At 41.2% G+C, this 14,855-nt stretch overlaps 1 protein-coding gene across 4 annotated transcripts in view; it reads right to left on the bottom strand.

The window, feature by feature from the left end:
* The window catches only part of FNIP2 (folliculin interacting protein 2), a 120,215-nt gene that overhangs the window by 83,429 nt on the left and 21,931 nt on the right, over window positions 1–14,855 (bottom strand). For 2 of the 4 annotated variants that reach the window (XM_054576094.1, XM_054576096.1), the window contains exon 1: window positions 615–1,326. The exons of the other annotated variants lie outside the window; for them this stretch is intronic. In XM_054576094.1, the coding sequence (XP_054432069.1) occupies window positions 615–790 (176 nt within the window). In that variant the 5' untranslated portion in view covers window positions 791–1,326. Of the gene's footprint in view, window positions 1–614; window positions 1,327–14,855 lie in introns of those variants that run through there. 4 annotated transcript variants of the gene reach the window in all.

Genomic DNA, 14,855 nt, shown 5'->3' with positions numbered 1-14,855 from the left:
AAGAGCTACTACCAATAAAATTAAGGAATTCTTCTAAAATGAATGAAATATTCAACCTAAAAGAATATAGCAAATACATTATTCTTTTTAGATAAGTGCTATTATTAAAATAGCTCATCAAAACACCTTCCTTCCCATGAAAAGGATTTCCCTCTCATAAGAGGAAGATTTGGCTCACTGTGTCCCCTACCAGCAAAGCACAACCATCCACCCGCCATTCAAACAAGAAGGGAGAATCCTCAGTCTTGTGCCCATGTACCAACTGTAGTGGAACTTCAGGTCTGCAACTCTTTCTTGATAATCACTGTGAACAGCATAGTTCAAGATGCAATGCCAGACAAGGATGTAAGCTGGCTCCAGGCAGAGGTAATGAAAGGTTAAGAAGAAAGCAGACGGGTAAGAGAAGTAGTCACAGGAAAAGTACCCATGCCTACATCTTCTCTAGAGAGAGAACGACTTGCTCCTGCACACCCACCAACCACCCCAGGTCTCCTACTGAGAAACACTCTGGAAACAAAAACAACTTTCAGATCAACACAATTTCACCTGCTTGGTACCCAGTGAATTAAAGAAGAATTGCATGTAGATTTTTAAATAGAACTAGAATTTCAAACCTGTTGCCGAGCTCCGTGTCATCAGTGCCCCTTCCGACCCTGGCACATTTTCGAATCTTTGCATATAAAAGTGGCTTGTAAGTCCTCCCAGCACCAGAAGCAGCATCACCCACACAGCTGGCTGAATTCTGCTGGGCCCCTGGCCGGCTTGTCGACTTGGCTGTGCCGCCACACATCTCTTGGGCGTTTTAACCTTCTTCTGGTTTATCCTGACTATCAACATGGACTTGGACCCAAGTGCTGACGAGCCTTTGTTGTTTGAGGGATATTCCGCAGTGACCAGCCACCCTAAATGATCGTTGCAATCCCTGTACAGTAGGTTGAGACAAGCTATTTGGCAGCAGCCTATGAATTTCCTCTTTCAAAGCTTTTTCTTAAGAAAAAAAAAAAAAGTACATTCATTTGTAATGTAAATTACAACCTCCACTGGTTTAGGAAGTCAGATACACCCATCAGTTATAAAACATGCTCTCAGCAAACCCATTATAAACAGACAAGTCCAAATCTCACTTCCTACTTTTGTTCCTAAACTTGTGCTCCTGTTCACAAAAGAAAAGCACTCAACAGGTTGAGCAGCTTGGACTGACTCACTCCATCTGAGCTCCTCTGTTAGAAATTACGGGGTAGTCAAGCAATGGGTCACAAGACCTATTCATACCGCTCTGAGCAAACACAGTGGCTTGCCTTCAGCTGCAAGGTTGTTCTGACATTGGCCACACCACCCTGTTAATGGCTCTCATGTGAGCAAGTGTCAGCTGACAGGTGTTACTCTGCAACCTTGCAAAATTCTGCCCATGGCAGAGCTTTGGTTACACACAACAGACAAATGTAGGGCTTAATGTATAGGGAATGATGTGGGGCAGAGAGAGTACGGACATGTCTTTGCTTGAATACCAAACACATATTTTAAACTGCTATATAAATACATATGTATGTGTGTCAGAAAAACAGTAATAAGTAAGAAGCCATAAATTCTCAAAACTCTTGCACTGAATTCCTGATTCCTGGGCATATTCAAGCTGGAAAAGCCCTGAACTCTCAGAACCCAAAGACAAAAGCAGCTCAGTTTTTACTTCTGACACTAAATTCTTCATCTGTAAAATAAGAATAATGTTATAGAATCAGTATGACTTTTCTACAGTACTGTGAGCTCAAGGGAAAAAAAAAAAGGTTTTTCTTTTAGAAGAAATAAAGCATGGGTCCCCCAAAATACAGGTCAAATCTTGACACAATAACTAAAGGACTGTCCCAATTCCTTCCCCGCTTCCTTATCCCTGAATGTGGCTGCAGAAAATATTAACAGATCCCTAACATCTGATTAACCTTGGCTGAATATTTAGTTTCAGAAGATTTTAAATGCATCTTCATACACAGCAGCCATATATTTCACTTCACAAGTGTGAGAAAAATCTCATGCTACCATGGCGGAAATCTCAATTACCTTAAGACTTTATTATGTATGTTACCCTAACGTTCCTCTATAACAACCCCAAAAAGATCTTAAATCTATCCTCCTCTGAGAAATAAAGATGAAGACACACCTACAACAGCGACCAGACTTTTCTGTGGAACATGCTAAATGCACAGTGCCAACATAAAACCAGATGAGGAAAAAATGAGTTCATTTTTCCAGAAAGGAGAGAACACATTTTAAACTTAAAGCTGAACTGCATGGCCATCGTACAATCATGGGCTCTTCTTTTTCCCCTTGAATTGTCTCTAGCGGAGACGCAGAGATCACTTCGGCAAGCACTATAAATGTTTCATGTTAGGTACAGGGCAGCTCGGTGAGCAGAGGCTGAGGGCAAAGCTTTTCACCGCCAGCAGGCCCACCCAGCAACGCCTGGCCCACGTGAAGCCCCAAATCGACCCCCCACTTCAGCTAGGGTTTACCTCGTCTAAGAGTACAGGAGAAATAAAAGTAGAGCTCAATGGTGATGGGGTGGGATCTTTAAAAATGCCAATAAACTGAATTTTATCAAATACATAGAGAAAACTCTAGAGGGAACACATCCCACTTTTTAGGTATAAGATTAAATTTTAGTTTTAAAACTTCAGTCTCTAAAAGGTATTTATCTAGGACTTGATGAAAGGATATGAAACCCTCTTTAAATATGTATTCTGTATATACACTTATCTAGCAGGTATCCACGAGACTCTTCAATAATTCTGATATTTTACGTTTTCCAAAGACTTCAAATACTGCTATAAAAATACAAATTTTATTCCCTGTCCAGGTGATCAAACATTTTAAATGACCAGAATAATAAGAGGTAAAAAGGACAACATGCATACAAAGGACATTTGGATGACACGAGGATCAAACTGCACTGGGGGAAAAGTTTCCTTAAACAGACACCGAACGCACAGGAAACCCTACACTCCTGTGTGCTTCCTTCGCTCAGCCGGCCACCTTCAACTCAGCACTCGCTGCGTGCAGTCACCGCTTCTCCCTCAGCTCAGGCAGCACACCTTTTAGCCACCATTTCCTTGGTAGAGCGAGGCTAAAACTTCAGCCTGCTTGTAAACAGGACTGTCTAGGCCTGGCCCAGGGTTTATGATTCAGCACTTCTGGGGCAGAGACTGGGAATTTACATTTCCAAGTTCCCAGGGTGCTGTTGCTGCTGCCCTGGGAACCACACACTCAAGAACCACTTCCTCAGTCGTAATTCCATCTTCCCCAAGAAGCCTTCCTGGGCTGAAAGACCTTTTTCTCTCTTGAATTCCTCTTTAATTTTTTTAAGCCACATTTTTAACACAACACCTAACTGCTTTGCTAAAGAGTCGTGTACATGTCTTATGATCCTTACTAGATCATAAATTCTTTGAGTATCAAAACTGGGTCTTGACGTTCATCTTTGCACCTCAGATCAGTCTTGCGCGTGGTAGCTGCCCCATATATATAGCTTTTTGGTTTGTTTAATGCCACTGGATATTTACATTAAAATTATGACCTGAATCTGCTGCAACAAAAAGTGTGCTTCTTTTTGCATATACTCTGACCAGGAGGGTGCTGGTGCTCAAATACACATACCTTCTCTTTCTCTCACTTACTGCTACGGGGGGAAGAGTTCACCACCCCAACATGTGCCTTTTTGGGATACTGATTATTTTAAGTTGGTTATTTTCAAGAAAGGATTCAGACAGAATACCCTGCTTAAAGGAAAGGAGTTTCACCTTAACATATATTATGAACTAAGTGTGGCAGACAAGGAGAAACCCAGCAAAGTCTGGTAGATTCCACTCTGTGTCCCACTGTTTCCAGGCGGCTGACAAAAATTTGTTTACTCACTGTTTTGCTGCTTCTCGTCTACCTGTGAATTACCTAACTTTTCTTTGAAGTCCAAACCACTTTCTCCTTAGCTCAAGATGGCACGTAAGCCTCAACTGCCTGATGTGTCCTCGGCCTCATATTCTTATGGAACCCCAATATGTACATACATAATAAATTTGGTTCTTTTCTCCTGTTAATCTTCCTCATGTCAATTTAATTATTAGACCAACCAGAAGAGCTATAAATAGAAATGAGGGGAAACTTTTCCCTTCCCCACAGCTATAGCAAAAGTTCCTTTAAAAGTTCTAACAACCTACGTTCACTCCAATCGATATGACTCATGTCACCTTAACAGAAAAGACTTTAAGATTTTTAAAAAGTAAAAATGCTATTTGCTCTGCTCCTCCCCTTAAAAACCCAAACATGATAAGATGTAATAAAGTAGTGATGTATATCAAAAACACAACCATTGTACACTGGATGGCTCCAAATTTACTTATATTTAAATGGGGATTTTAAATTTTCTTCAGTAAATTAAAAAAAAACAAGTAATAATCATACCATTGCAACTACTCTTCTGAGGTATTAGGGCAACTCACAGAGTAGCTAAGAGAAAGGTATGTTTAGACCTTCTGCCCTCCCAAATCCTGTTTTCTACCTCAATCCAATCTCCATTTTCCTCAGTCTTCTCTTTCCCCGAATGGAATCATACTCTCATCTAGGTACTTACACTATTACTCATTTGCATGCTGGACACCCTTCTCTTAAATATTAAATAATATGCATATTAAACTGATCATCAGCCCTATACATAGCCCTACTCATGACGACGTTCTTCGCACAGCTCAGCCGTGCCTGCACGTTTAGAGAAGCCTGTCTGCCTCACTGACTGGGCTCCCACAATCCCCCTGCAGTTCTGTATGTCGACTTGAAACTGCTGCTGTCACCACTGGCACTTTCACAACACAGATGATCTCTCCCCGAGGTTGGACCTTGTTGGACGTGAGGAACAGAGGAGTGTGTAAGAAAGGGGGTCTGCTGGTTTAACTGTTTAAGCTGTATCTGCTTCCAGCCTCACAACCCAGGCACTCACTGGTCCTAGAGAAGAATGCTAAGTTCATGGGTCAAGAAATACCCTCAGTATCCTTTTAGACCATCCAAGGCAAATATCTGGGACTCAAGACACCAGTCTAGTCTCTTTTGCCCATGACCATAATCTCTAATCAGCAAGAACGCTCCTGTTGTGCCCAGACTCCTCCCAAATCCTCCCCATGCCAGTGTTCCGGGCACCCATTTCCAATCCAAAACATTTGGCATTGGAGAAAAAAATCCATTCCAATGACTAATTCAGAGTCAAGAGAAGTCAAGTCAGGAAAGTTTCAAGGTAAGTAAGTATTCATGCAGTTTTGCATTCACTTGACTTCACACTCTTCAGGTGATTAAAAAAACAAAAAACAAACAATCAAAAACCAGTGATCAGTGTACATAATGAAAAATTAACTCAAAGCCACAAGTGAAAGAGATGGGTTTGAAGCAAGAAAAAAAAACAACACAAAAACCAAAAGCCTAACACAGTTCTCCAAAAAGCCCAGTGTAATTATTTTTAACTGATGAATCTTTCTATAAAGAATATTTCTCTACCTATCCATATTGCCTTAATGAAAAAAAAGGAAAAATAGATGAAGGAGAGGCTGTGGCAGTTTCTCTTACTGGGGTACAGTAGTCACCTCTTATCCACAGGGCATAAGTTTCAAAAACCCCACTGCACTGAATGCCTGAAACTGTGGCTAATACCAAACCCTATGTATATTGTTTTTTCCTGTACATACATACCTATGATAAAGTTGAATTTATAAGTTACACATAGTAGGGATTAACAATAACTAATAATGAAATATAACAATCATAAATATATATTGTAATAAAAGTTATATGAATGTGGTGTCTCTTAAAATATCTTTTAAAGATTATTTAATTTATTTATTTGGGAGAGGGGAAGACAGGGAGAAAGACAGAGAGAGAAACATCAATCAGTTGCCTTTCGCGTATACCCCAACCAGGGACCTGGCCTGTAACCCAGACATGTGCCCTGACCTGGAATTGAACCAGTGACCTTTCACTTTGCAGGACGGTGCCCAGCCACCTAAGCCACGCTGGTCAGGGCATCAAAATATCTTACTGTGCTAGACTCACCTTTTTTCCTGTGATGATGTGAGAAGACACAATGCCTGCTTAATGAGATGCAGTGAGGCGAATGACCCAGGCATTGTGACACAAAGTTAGGCTGCTATTGGCCTTCTGATGACAGGTCAGAAGGAGGACCATTGAGCCATGATGATATAATTTCTTCCACCTACAAATTTAATGCCTTTTCCATCTTAACTAAGCATTTATCTATCACCCACTGTGGCTATAACTTTTGTAGTTTGACGTACAACAGCAAAACTAGCACAAATTTTCTTTTTCCTTCTTCACATGTTCACAGAATATTCTTACCACAGATTTTACCAACCTCACCATATGAGGTTTTATTTTTTTCCTTATTAAATTGAGAACTTTGACTTTTTCACTTAAAGGAAGTACTTTAGAGCTTCTCTGGCAAATCCGAATTGCCGGCACCACTCACTCCTCTTGCACTGTGGGTCAATATTAAGTAAAATAAGAGTGACTTAAAAACTGGCACTGCAATACACAAAGGTCCGTCTGACAGCTGAGCTGGCTGCTGAGTGACTAACGGTCAGGGAGCATCTACAGCGTGGAGACACCAGACGAAGGGCGACTCACGTCCCAGGTCGGGTGGAGCGGAATGATGTGAGATTTTGTCATGCTACTTAGAACAGAGGCAGTTTAAAACTTTATTATTGATTGTTTCTGGAATTTTCCTGTTAATATATTCAGACTGCCACTCAGCAAAGTGACTGAAACCATGGAAAGCAATACCATGAATAAGAGGGGACTACTGTGATTTCCTTTCTTGCATAATGCCTTTCCATATACCTGTGAACAACTAGTTGATCATAATTCTTTCTAGCCATGGTTTTTAAAGCACAATCCCAGAAGGAGACACAAAAAAGATGTTGGTAAACTACTGTTTCTTGTTCAGGGTGCTGGTGGTATGCTCTCGCAGCAAGCAGAACATGTGCACTCTCCTGTCCATGAATTATAGTTCAATAGAAAGTTTTAAAAAAGGTGCTCATGCTAGGCTAAAGCACATGGACAAAGGTAAGGGGAAAAGAAAGCTTTCTTGAAACTGTAAGATTTAGGGGAATGGGTTTTGGGGACAGATCCAGGACGAAGATCAAGTCTGTCGGAAACATAATCATGAAGAGCCCCAAATACCTAAACAGCGTCCCGGCCTCATACACCATTTCAGCGTGCAGTGAGAAAAAGACATGCCTGCCCTCATGCCGTCTGAACTTACCAGACAAGCTTGGCACTCAGGAAATTTGGCAATAGGTGCAAACTCGGGCATACAAAGTAGATAATAACTAGCTAGATTCATCAAGTGTTTATTCTTCATGCCAGGCATTGTTCTAACAGTGTTTCGTTCATTCACTGGAAGTCGGTAGAATATCTTCTTTTACGAGATGAAGAGAATGGAGCACAGAAAGGTTAGGGAACTTGTCCCAATAATGTAGTCTGTCAAAGGCCGAGCCAGGACTTAGGTCCAGGTGTCCTGTTCACAACAGAGCCCGCCACTCATCCTCACTCTGTTCTGCCGGGAGGTGTTCATCAGCACCTGCCCACCGGAGGACGGATTTGGGAAGAGGTTAAAGAGGAGGCAGTAAGTATCACTGTCTGATAACCTGAGTCAAATTCTTTCTCTTATGCCTCAAACCCTGGGCCACTTACAACGTTTAGATTCTCGCTCCTTCAGTCCTGTGTGAGCACAGGGCTCCAGTCACAAGTTCTGTGGGGGACTAAGTCTCTTACTGGACACCTTCCCACGAACCCTGCGCTGCTCTTGGGAAACAGTCCCTGTGCAGGCGCCCAGCACAGCAGCCACCCGGCAGGATGCCTGCTCTGCCTCCTCCCTTGACCCTGCTCCACCCAGCACAGCAGCTAAGGGACAAACTCCTACGCAGTGATTTTTTTGATTCATACTAATCTAGCTTAAATATAGAATAAAATCAGCCAGTACTATTGCTTTGACTTAAAATGAGGAACTATCTGGGAGATAACGTAGCTTTCAGGTTCAGATAAAAGTTACACAAAAATTCAGGGTAATGTAGCTGCCGTTCCTAATTATAATCCAGATTATTTTCCACTCCCACAGGCCTACACTTTGAAGAAAACAGCAGTTAGCACCCAGCACAGGACGGGCACTCAGTAACTGAAAGAACGAATGAATGAGTGCCATGTCTTCATGAAATCTGTGAAACATAGAAAAATTCTCATGTTATAAAATGAAATAAAAAGAACAGAATACAGAATTGTATACGCACTTTGGTAACAAGTGTACTTTTTAAAAACCCAACATGGAAAAAAGTGTCCTTTTATTATTTTCTATTTTCCATTTTTTCAACAGTAGGTATGTATTATTTACAAACAAGGGATGAAACTGCTTTATTTTTTTTTTAATTTTTACTGCCGTACAGTAATGTTCACTTGATTTCTTTATTCGGTAACAATTCTGCAGGCTTTATTGAAAGGGAATTGTCAGAGTCAAAAGAATTTCAGACAGCTGGAAAGAAAAGAAAAGCTCTCACACTGTAAGAGTGCAATTCTACTCACACTGTTTTTCCTTCAGTGTAATTGCTATCATTAATATTTATATAAGCCAGCAAAAGTATATACCTACAACTATATACTTTTTAAAATACCTAACTAAAATCAAAACTCCCCAATTTCCCTTTATTTGAAGACTTAGTTTAGTACCTAACAGCAATACAACACACATACCAGTGAGAGGATTTTTAAGCTACACACATTATGCTTTTATTGAAAAAGTGCAATTCAGCCCTAGCTGGCGTGGCTCGGTGGACTGAAAGCCAGGCTGCAAACCAGAAGGTCCAGTTCGATTCCCAGTCAGGGCACATGCCTGAGTTGCAGGCCACGTCCCCAGTTGGGGGGTGTGCAAGAGGCAACCAAATCATGTTTCTCTTGCACATTCATATTTCTCTCCCTCTCTCTGAAAGTAAATAAATTTTTTTTAAAAAAACAAGAAAAAGTGCTCATCAAAGGTTATCTCACCAAGTACTAACATGCTGACAATGGAGATAAGGAAACGAAAGATGAGACTCCATTAGACCCCCAACTGAATAAATGGAACAGTGGCCCTCAGGAAGAGAGTTACCATTGAAGTGCAGCTGTAACTACTTCATACCTAACCTTTAACAAGGAAAAGCAGCCAGGCCAGGCCTGCTGAGGCGAGGTTTGTAAGGCTCGGCAATGTAACTCGCCGCCCCCAGGAAGGGGCACTGCTTATCTTTTTGTCTCAGTGAAAGGGTTCACTCTTTCTGGAATCAGTTAGATAGCCGGTAACTTAGATTAAAATAACTTTCATCATTTTTTTTTAAGGTCTAATATCACACCTCAGTCGACAGTGCTTTTTCCCTGCGCATGAGTTTTACAACCCATCTCCATGTTTCACTGAAATGAGTAACAATCACACCATTATTTTCAAGACTTCCTAAACTTAGAAACACATTAGCGACAAAATATTACACAACTTTTAAAGTTTAACTCTGATTTCAAGACAGACTATCACTAGCATTTGGACCTTAGCAAAAGTATCAGTAGTCCAGAGCTGCTTGAGAAGTTGGAAGCTGAGCTCCTGGGTTGGGGTCATCATCTCTGGACTCCTTCACAGGCTTCTCGTCCCCAACAAAGCATGTGATCAGAGCACTCAGTCACAAAGTAAAGTGGAGGTCGCACTGAAGAGCGGCTACAGAAATTCCCGTCGAACACACACTCATCTATCTATTGGATGGAAAATGGCTGCAGCACTGCCAGTTTCCAGTGCTCCCACTCTCCCCACCAAAACTAGCATTATTCCTACCAAAACTGTATAATTCAGGAGAAGCATGTTTCAAAAAATACCTACAGGGAAACTCTCAGCTACCTCCAGCTCCCTTCCGCTTGGATGCAGAGCTGTGACATAATTAAACTTCTCTGCTGATGCGCTGAAGCAGATGCAGCCTGGATTACTCGAAGTGCAATGCAGAGCTACACAGGTGAAGTCACAGGCTGAAACGCTGTCAGTACTCAGACACAGCAGATCACAATCCCAAGCCACAACTGACGCTTTAGCTCCCTGAGCGGAGCACTGAGACTCTCTGCAATAAGTTCTGCACCTTCTCACTCACCTTTTTCCATTCAGGTAAACTACACACCTGTGCCCCACACCAGACTGGTCTGAGTCTTCCTGGAGGAGAGTTTTGCTGTCAAAAGGACTTTCTCTCACGCGCTCTCTTACATGTATAACAGTTTTAAAAACATAATGTTTAAGCATTTATAATTTTTTAACATTTATAACACAGGAATACAACTACTTATCTCACAGAGTAATAATTCAATCCAATTACTCTAAATGGCACAACACAAACAATGACTATTATTGTAACTATTATAGCCATTGTGATAACTTAGGAACTATTGGAAGTTACTTATTAACCCGTGCAGTAACTAAATAAGCCAACAAAATAAAAAGCATTCAACAGTCTTCTACAATTTATAAAGATACCTCATTGGCTTTTCAGAATAATTTACAGACCTGTCTTTAAATAGCATGTTATAAAGTCTTTAAAACTTTATAACATGCTATTTAAAGACTTGGGGCTTCATTCACCCTTTCGAATATTTGATGCACCAGGCCCTGTTCACAATGCCGACGATACAGAGGAAAATGAAAACAGCGCGCTAACAGGGTCAAGGCAGATGTGGCGACGGTGTGACGGAGTGTCAGTGCTGGGAAGTGGGAGAAGGGGGACAGGCTCTCACTAGAAGTACCCAGAGTACTAAGGTCCTCTCCTTTGCTCGCCACTAATGATATGAAAGCTGGAGAAGGGAAGAAGTTTAATCTAAAACACATGGCCCTTCTGGCTCCCTCTTGACCCCTGCCCATGGAGATACAGCAGCCTACGTGACAGCGTCCGCTGCTACCCACCCTAGTCCATGCTCTGGATTTTGACAGGACCCTTGCAATCACACTCACTCCTGGCCGGCTACAAAGCCAAAGGAAAAGGCAAGGTAGGGAGCAGAATAAGGTTATGAGAGTTATTCAAGGAAATCTATGTAGAGGTTAGATTAAGAGATAAGTTTGTGATGACAGAAGATGCTTCTCTCCTGTTCTCCTTCAGTTTTGGTTTGACAGACAAAATATAGCTGAAACTAAAAACTCCTCATATAATAATGTCTACAACTGGCAAATTGAGAAAGACTATTAATAGTGCTTGCAGAAGCTCTGGCCGGTATGGCTCAGTTGGTTGGAATAGCGTCCGATAACTGAAAGGTTGTGGGTTCGACTCCCAGTCAGGGCACATACCTAGGTTGTGGACTCAATCCCCAGTCTGGGCACATACGATCCCTGGTCCAGGCACCGTCCAGTCACGTAAGGGAGGCAACCGATTGATGTGTCTCTCTTGAATTGATGTTTCTCTCTCTCTCTCTCTCCCCCTTCCTCTCTACCCTCTCTCTAAAAGCAGTGAAAAAAATGACCTCTCATAAGGATAAAAAAATAAAAATAAAGTGTTTTAAGAAGTCTAAACTACGGAAAGCTGCTTGGGAGTGGATGGACATCAATTTATGAGAAGAGAAAGCTAGTAAATGAGAGGTTGGGAAAGGGATATTCAGCTCTGAATCAGCAGACTCTCATTTCTCTGAGTCAGTTCCTCATGACAAGGCTGAGTACTAGGAACTCAGGAGCAACCAGACGAGCAGTCACCATCAGCGGTGTCCCTGCTGAGAGAGGGTGTCACACAAGGGAAAGGAGCACTGGACTAGAAGGCAAGAAGAACTCTATTCTGGCCCAGTCATTCCCTAGCCACATGCCTGTGGGGAAACACTCTCTGAGTCTATTTCCTCAGCTGCAAATGCATAGACAATGACGACACTACGCCTTTCTTAGAAGGGTGTGAAAGTGTTAAATGTGAGCATATGAAAGTCCCTCTGAAAAATGGTATAGCTTTAGACAAATGTAATGTGTATTCTTTTCTTAAATGCACACATCCAAAAGTACTCACTGTGCTATTTGACCTGTTCAGCTCATAGTTGACTGCATTGTATTTACACAACATGGAGCCAAGATAAATAACTCTGGCCACAATGACATCTGGCAGATACTAATTTTATCTAAGAAAGTCAGTCACCTCCCTAGCTCCCACCCCCAAACACGGCCAATACTCTGGAAGCTCCAGACAATTAAGCCCTCTAAAATAAACCAACTGCAAAGTACCTTGCCAACAATAAACTCTAGAACAAATTAGTGAAACAGCTAGAAAATTATATCTACAAAATACTTAGCTTTCACACTGACATAAGGCATTCTTTCTTCCACTGATAAATGCCTCTTCCACCTCCTCTTTAGCTTCAATCACAACAGTTCCCCCTCCTAAAGTTCCCTTCATTTAACTCTCCAAGTCAAGTCCTCTTTTTTCAGGACCCAAACCAAGGACCATTGAACCTGTAAAAACTCCCCACAATGGCCCTTTTCCTCAGATGTTTCAACGTCTTTAATGGGAAGGCAGAATGGACTCTCTACATACAATGCCTCTGAAAGATTCTCTACTTGTTTATTATAGCTCAGAATCTCCCCAAGAGCCATAGTTCAACCTTCCCCCTTGGCCACACCTTAGAACAACAGTCCCTGTGTCTTCCACACTGTGACAGTAACAGTGTAGGAAAGAAGGGCTGCAGGTCATGCAAAATTCCCATAAACGAACACACATGGAAGCCATTTTGATTCACAGCAACCTTGAGCCTGCATATCTGTAAGACACAATTTTCAGACTTAGCTACTATTATAATGTGTTACTCTCTCTAATTTCATGACATACATCAGACTGTTAGAATGTCCCTAACAAACTTCTACAGCAGATCATGAACTTCTTGAGGTCATGGGCACTACTTTAATTTTTTAAACCACTTTTGTGTTTTGCTTGTGTAGCTAAAGTAGTGAAGGCACTTAGCAAATGATCCTTGAGTTAAATATAATCTCTTTTCTCTCCTATTTACTGAGGCTCTCACAAATAGATGTTCACCTAAGTTCTGGAAATATTCTCTCTTGCAAGGACAACAATACCTTATTATGCCTTAGTGACATAGATTCAAATGTTCCTTTGAAAAATAGTTACGCATTTCAAAATCTGACTGTGTCTGATTAGTCCAAAACACAAGCTAATGCTAACCTTGATACCAATTCGTAAAGAGATTCATTTGTATTCCATCCAGTAGAACTGCCATGACTGCTGACTTTATTTTATTTATCACTGAAGGATTTCCAAAGAAAAAGAACAAACTTCTTAGGGAAAGGTTTTCTTAGCAGAAACAATTTTTACTATTCATGACAGTGCTCCACTTGTTTAAAAGGGCTACATGCAGGTACACTAGCAACTTCAATCACATTACAAGTATAAGTGGACCCAGCTATTTGGTTTTTAGAAGTAATACCATCTAACAGTCATTTTCAAAGTATTCTCTGGAAAGTAAAAGAGAACAATGAAACTGTCCAACAAAAATCTATTGTGAGCAATAAGCATACATATATAATTTAAAATTTTCTAGTACTCATTTTTGAAAAAAAGCAAAAAGAATCAGGGAGAAAGTTTTAACTATTTTGTTTAACCCAACATATATAAGATCTTATATCAACATGTAACAAATATAGAAATTATTAATAAAATATTGCAGTTTGGTTTTGTTCATACCGCCTTTAAAACCCAGTGTGAATTTTACACTTTCAGAACATCTCAATTCGGACCAGCCACATTTCAAGTGTTCACCAGTCACATGTGGCTAGTGGCTACCGAACTGGGTAGCACAGCTCTAGAAAACTCTGAAGAAGAATCACAGTGGTAGTGCACGTGTGATTTACTTCTCCTTCATTTCCAAACCCCATCACGACAACTAATGAGAAAAGACACAAAACCTAGTTCAGTGGCCAGTGGAAAAGTTCGGAAGGCTAGACTCAGAGTGTTCAGAGGTTTGACTGAAACCTTTAAGTGAGCCAAGAGGAAGCTGACTATCTCCCCAAACCCCATGCAAACAGAACTGAGAGGAATCATTACCTCTATTTATCAAACCATAAGTATGCACATTGACCAATCTCAAATGACATAATAATGAAAATCACATGACAAGGGAACTGAAATTTGAAGAATTACGGGCACCAAGAGATAACAGAAAATTCTGGAAGTATAATATCAAGTTAGCTCTCTGTAGAAGAAAGAGTATCTCATGACAATTAGTCAACACTTGGGAGCAACTGTTGACCATTCACTTCCCTTCTCCCCTCCTGCCCCTGAATTTAATCAAGAAACAATCTTGTTGACTCTTCCTCCATGTCCTTCCCATGGTACAAAGGGGGTGTATGCCAAAAAAGTACATTGTGCTCCGTGCAGTGAAGAACCTTGCCACTCATCTGATACTTTACTTAGGCCTCTTTATACTCACTTCTACACCTCCACTCTTAAGATTCCTGGATCATGTCTCAGGGCTCTTAAAATCTCTGGAAACATGAACGCAGCTGGACTCAGTGGGCACGGAACTGTCTTAGTTAACTCCCTGAACCCTCTGATCTATCACTACATTGTCCCTGTGAGCCAGCGTTCCTGTGAATGATTGATCTGACAACCAATGACATGCTGTTCTCTCTTCTTTCACAGCCTTCATTTCTACTCCTCCCATTTTCCAGTATGACTTTGACTACAACCTCCTATCCTTAGATCCACCTTATTCTCTCCAAGCCTGACCTCTGGATTTTACATAACCGTTCAGTGTCTTCCTGTATCAAACCCATCCTGTCTTTC

The sequence above is a fragment of the Pteronotus mesoamericanus genome, unplaced genomic scaffold (assembly GCF_021234165.1).
Source record: "Pteronotus mesoamericanus isolate MK-2021 breed Mesoamerican mustached bat unplaced genomic scaffold, CSHL_Meso_final contig_32, whole genome shotgun sequence".
Taxonomy (NCBI): Eukaryota; Metazoa; Chordata; class Mammalia; order Chiroptera; family Mormoopidae; genus Pteronotus; species Pteronotus mesoamericanus.
The sequence above is the reverse complement of the archived record's forward strand: the minus strand, read 5'-3'. Positions and strand labels throughout refer to the sequence as shown.